Source organism: Cicer arietinum, chromosome 8 (assembly GCF_000331145.2).
Source record: "Cicer arietinum cultivar CDC Frontier isolate Library 1 chromosome 8, Cicar.CDCFrontier_v2.0, whole genome shotgun sequence".
NCBI classification, from domain to species: domain Eukaryota; kingdom Viridiplantae; phylum Streptophyta; class Magnoliopsida; order Fabales; family Fabaceae; genus Cicer; species Cicer arietinum.
The window spans coordinates 23,410,918-23,413,785 of NC_021167.2; the positions used below are offsets into that span (position 1 = coordinate 23,410,918).

The 2,868-nt window shown below is 29.1% G+C and overlaps 1 protein-coding gene across 1 annotated transcript; it reads left to right on the top strand.

Annotated features, from left to right (window-relative positions):
- The first annotated feature begins 700 nt into the window (after positions 1-700).
- Positions 701-2,399, top strand: LOC101490454 (uncharacterized). Its single transcript, XM_073364627.1, has 4 exons — positions 701-1,040; positions 1,151-1,386; positions 1,657-1,800; positions 2,169-2,399. Exons 1-4 carry the CDS (start codon positions 701-703, stop codon positions 2,397-2,399), a joined length of 951 nt encoding a protein of 316 aa, XP_073220728.1.
- Positions 2,400-2,868: the final 469 nt, after the last annotated feature.

The window sequence follows — 2,868 nt, forward strand, 5'->3', positions numbered from 1 at the left end:
GATGTAACTAACACCAACTAATCTCCTTAAAAAAACATCAACTTAATATAGCGAAAAATAGCTAGCTATTGAGATTTTTTACATGGCTTAAATTGTTAAATATCTCAGTAAATTATTAACAACTTTTTTTTTAAATTGTTTAGTTGTAAATAAAAAAAAATGAAGAAAACACCTTAGACATTCAAACGACATATGAATCAGACTGACATCAAAGCTTTGCCAACCAAATTGTTGCCTATTCTTATAGAATTTTACTATAAAAGTAAAAAAAAAAACATTCAAAACCTCTTCATATTCACAAAGTTATATTCAGTCAAATTTATATTTAAAAAATTTATTAGAAGTCCGATAATTAGCAAATCTTCACCATGGTTTCTCATGTGGTACACCCTTCCTTCAAATTAACTTCCTTACTATTTTTCAAGTATATATTCTAATATGTACATATAAATTTACACAAAAGAGTAACATATTACAAACATTATATATAGCTTATTATGTAATAATAATAATCATTATTTATGTGCAGGTAAACATGAAAGTTATCTCTAATGCATTTATTTTCTCATTATCAATACTTGTGATGTTATCAAGCACAATTTACTAACAACAAAAAGAGTATGAAAATCATATAAAGTCAGCAACATTTGTGTCAGAAAAGTTTGAAATTGGACCTGGGAACGTTGTTTCGAAAGCATTGATGGAAATTGAGTTTCCAAAGGGTCATATTGGTGTGAAGAGCTTTGACGTTGATCTAATTGATGAAGAAGGAAATTTCATACCATTGTATGAAACATACCTTCACCATTGGTTTGCTATAAATTTTATAAATAAGAATGTGCCACACGATCATAATGCTCATACCAATCCTTATGCGGATGCCATTTTCAAAAGAAATTATGGAACTTGCAATGGAGGTATTCTTCCACAATATTGGGGTTTGGGAAGTGAATCAAGAGGAACAACTTCAAAGATTCCAGATCCTTTTGCAGTTGAAGTAGGTAACCCTAAAGATATTCCAAAAGGGTGGGAAAAAAATGGTTATTTAACATCATGGTCATTGATACATGTGGCACAAAAAATAGGAAAAGTTGCAGTGAATGTAGGTGTGACCAATTTAACCTCCCAAATAATTTTTTTAATGTGTCAGTTGACATCAATGGAAAACCATTGAGCCCTGACTATAAAGGAGGAATTTTTTGTTGCCATGATAACTTTCAATGCAAACTGAGAAAGGGGTTTGAAGCCCCAAGAAGAAATCTTGCCCTAAGATACAAAGTAACATGGGTTGATTGGGACCAACAACAAATTCCCGTTAGATTTTATATACTTGATTCTACTGATCGGGTGAAAACAATTGGTTCTCAAATAATACATGATTGCCAGGTAACTAAATAAGCTATTTAAATAAATTCGATTTTTTGATTTCACCAGCAATTATATTTTATGTGTAGTTCATGTGGTTGGATTATGATACTTCAAGGAGTTTGATAATTAAGTTCGGGATTGAAACTACGATTATAAATAATAAATAAATAAAGCTAAAAAATCTCGTGATAGCAATCTATTAATTTTTTATAAGCATAATAGTATATTAATTATTATTATGCATGTTGGGAGCAAGTGATTAACAAATTGTTTTTGATATTTTTAAAGGCTGAGTATACTATTCCAGAAAATAATAGTGATGACCCGTTTCATGTTCAAAAAGCAAACATCCCAATGGATAAAGGTGGTTACCTTATCTACGACACTGCTCATATGCATTCAGGTGTTGTTAATGCAACTCTATATGGGCAGGTAGAATTTAATATTTTAATTTGACTAAGTTTTGTTAAGCTTGATTGTGTTTTCTTTAATTAGTTTCTTAAGTTATAATATTTTTGTGGATTTTGTATATAGTCATGTTAATATTGTGATAGTGCACGTGTAATATCTAATATTTATTCTTTTAAGATTTAATTTAAATAGAATGTCAGTGTAATGAGTTTTTGCACTTCCAATCAATCAAAAGTGTTATATTATTAGAAACGTTTGACTTTTATAATAACTACTTCTTAACTCATACACATGACTAGTTGTTATATGCTTACGTTGTAAAAGTTTTTTACACTAACACTGAATGAAAATTAAACTCATTTATTATTTGTTTTGGATTAATTAATTAGAATGGAAATGCATTGTGTACATCAACACCAAGATACGGAACGGGAAAGGAAGCAGGAAATGAGGAAGGTTATGCGGTTGGAATGTCAGTATGTTATCCAAAACCAGGTTCAATCAAGATTAATGATGGTGAAATTGTGACTGTACAATCCAGATATAAGAATGAATTTCTCACTGGAGCTATGGGACATATGTACATCTATTTGGCTGATCGACTACCACACACAACATAGACATCAAAGTCTTATGATTTGTAATTGTTTGATGTAAAGTTTCTTTATAACATGTGAAAAGTACAACCTAATGTGTATTTATTGTACAATTTTTGTCTCAATTACATTTTTGAGACCCTCTCCACACTTCACAATATAAAGTCACTTTTTTTTTAAGAAGATAAAGTCACAAAAATATTTATCAATATTTAAATGATATTATATATGAATCTCTTTTAATTAGAATAGCAGTCTTCAGTTTAAATTTGAGTAAAAAGAATGAGAAGGAAATGATTTAATGTTCATGTAGTTTAACTCAACTGGATAGGCTAGCTAATCTTTATGATTACACAAGAATGAATGATAAAAATAAAAAAAAATCTTACATTAATTATGACCTTAATGTCTTCTTAATATTTTATTAATCTTAATAATATACAAAAGAAGACCATATAAATGACCATTTCAAACAAGAGTCATAAGCACATGC

Bases quoted from the DNA above. Each gene is read 5' to 3' on its own strand.
- LOC101490454 (XM_073364627.1), top strand. From the start codon at position 701: ATGGAAATTGAGTTTCCAAAGGGTCATATTGGTGTGAAGAGCTTTGAC. The intron at 1,041-1,150 runs GTTATTTAACAT...TTAATGTGTCAG, and splicing joins AAAAGGGTGGGAAAAAAATG to TTGACATCAATGGAAAACCA. The intron at 1,801-2,168 runs GTAGAATTTAAT...TTAATTAATTAG, and splicing joins ATGCAACTCTATATGGGCAG to AATGGAAATGCATTGTGTAC.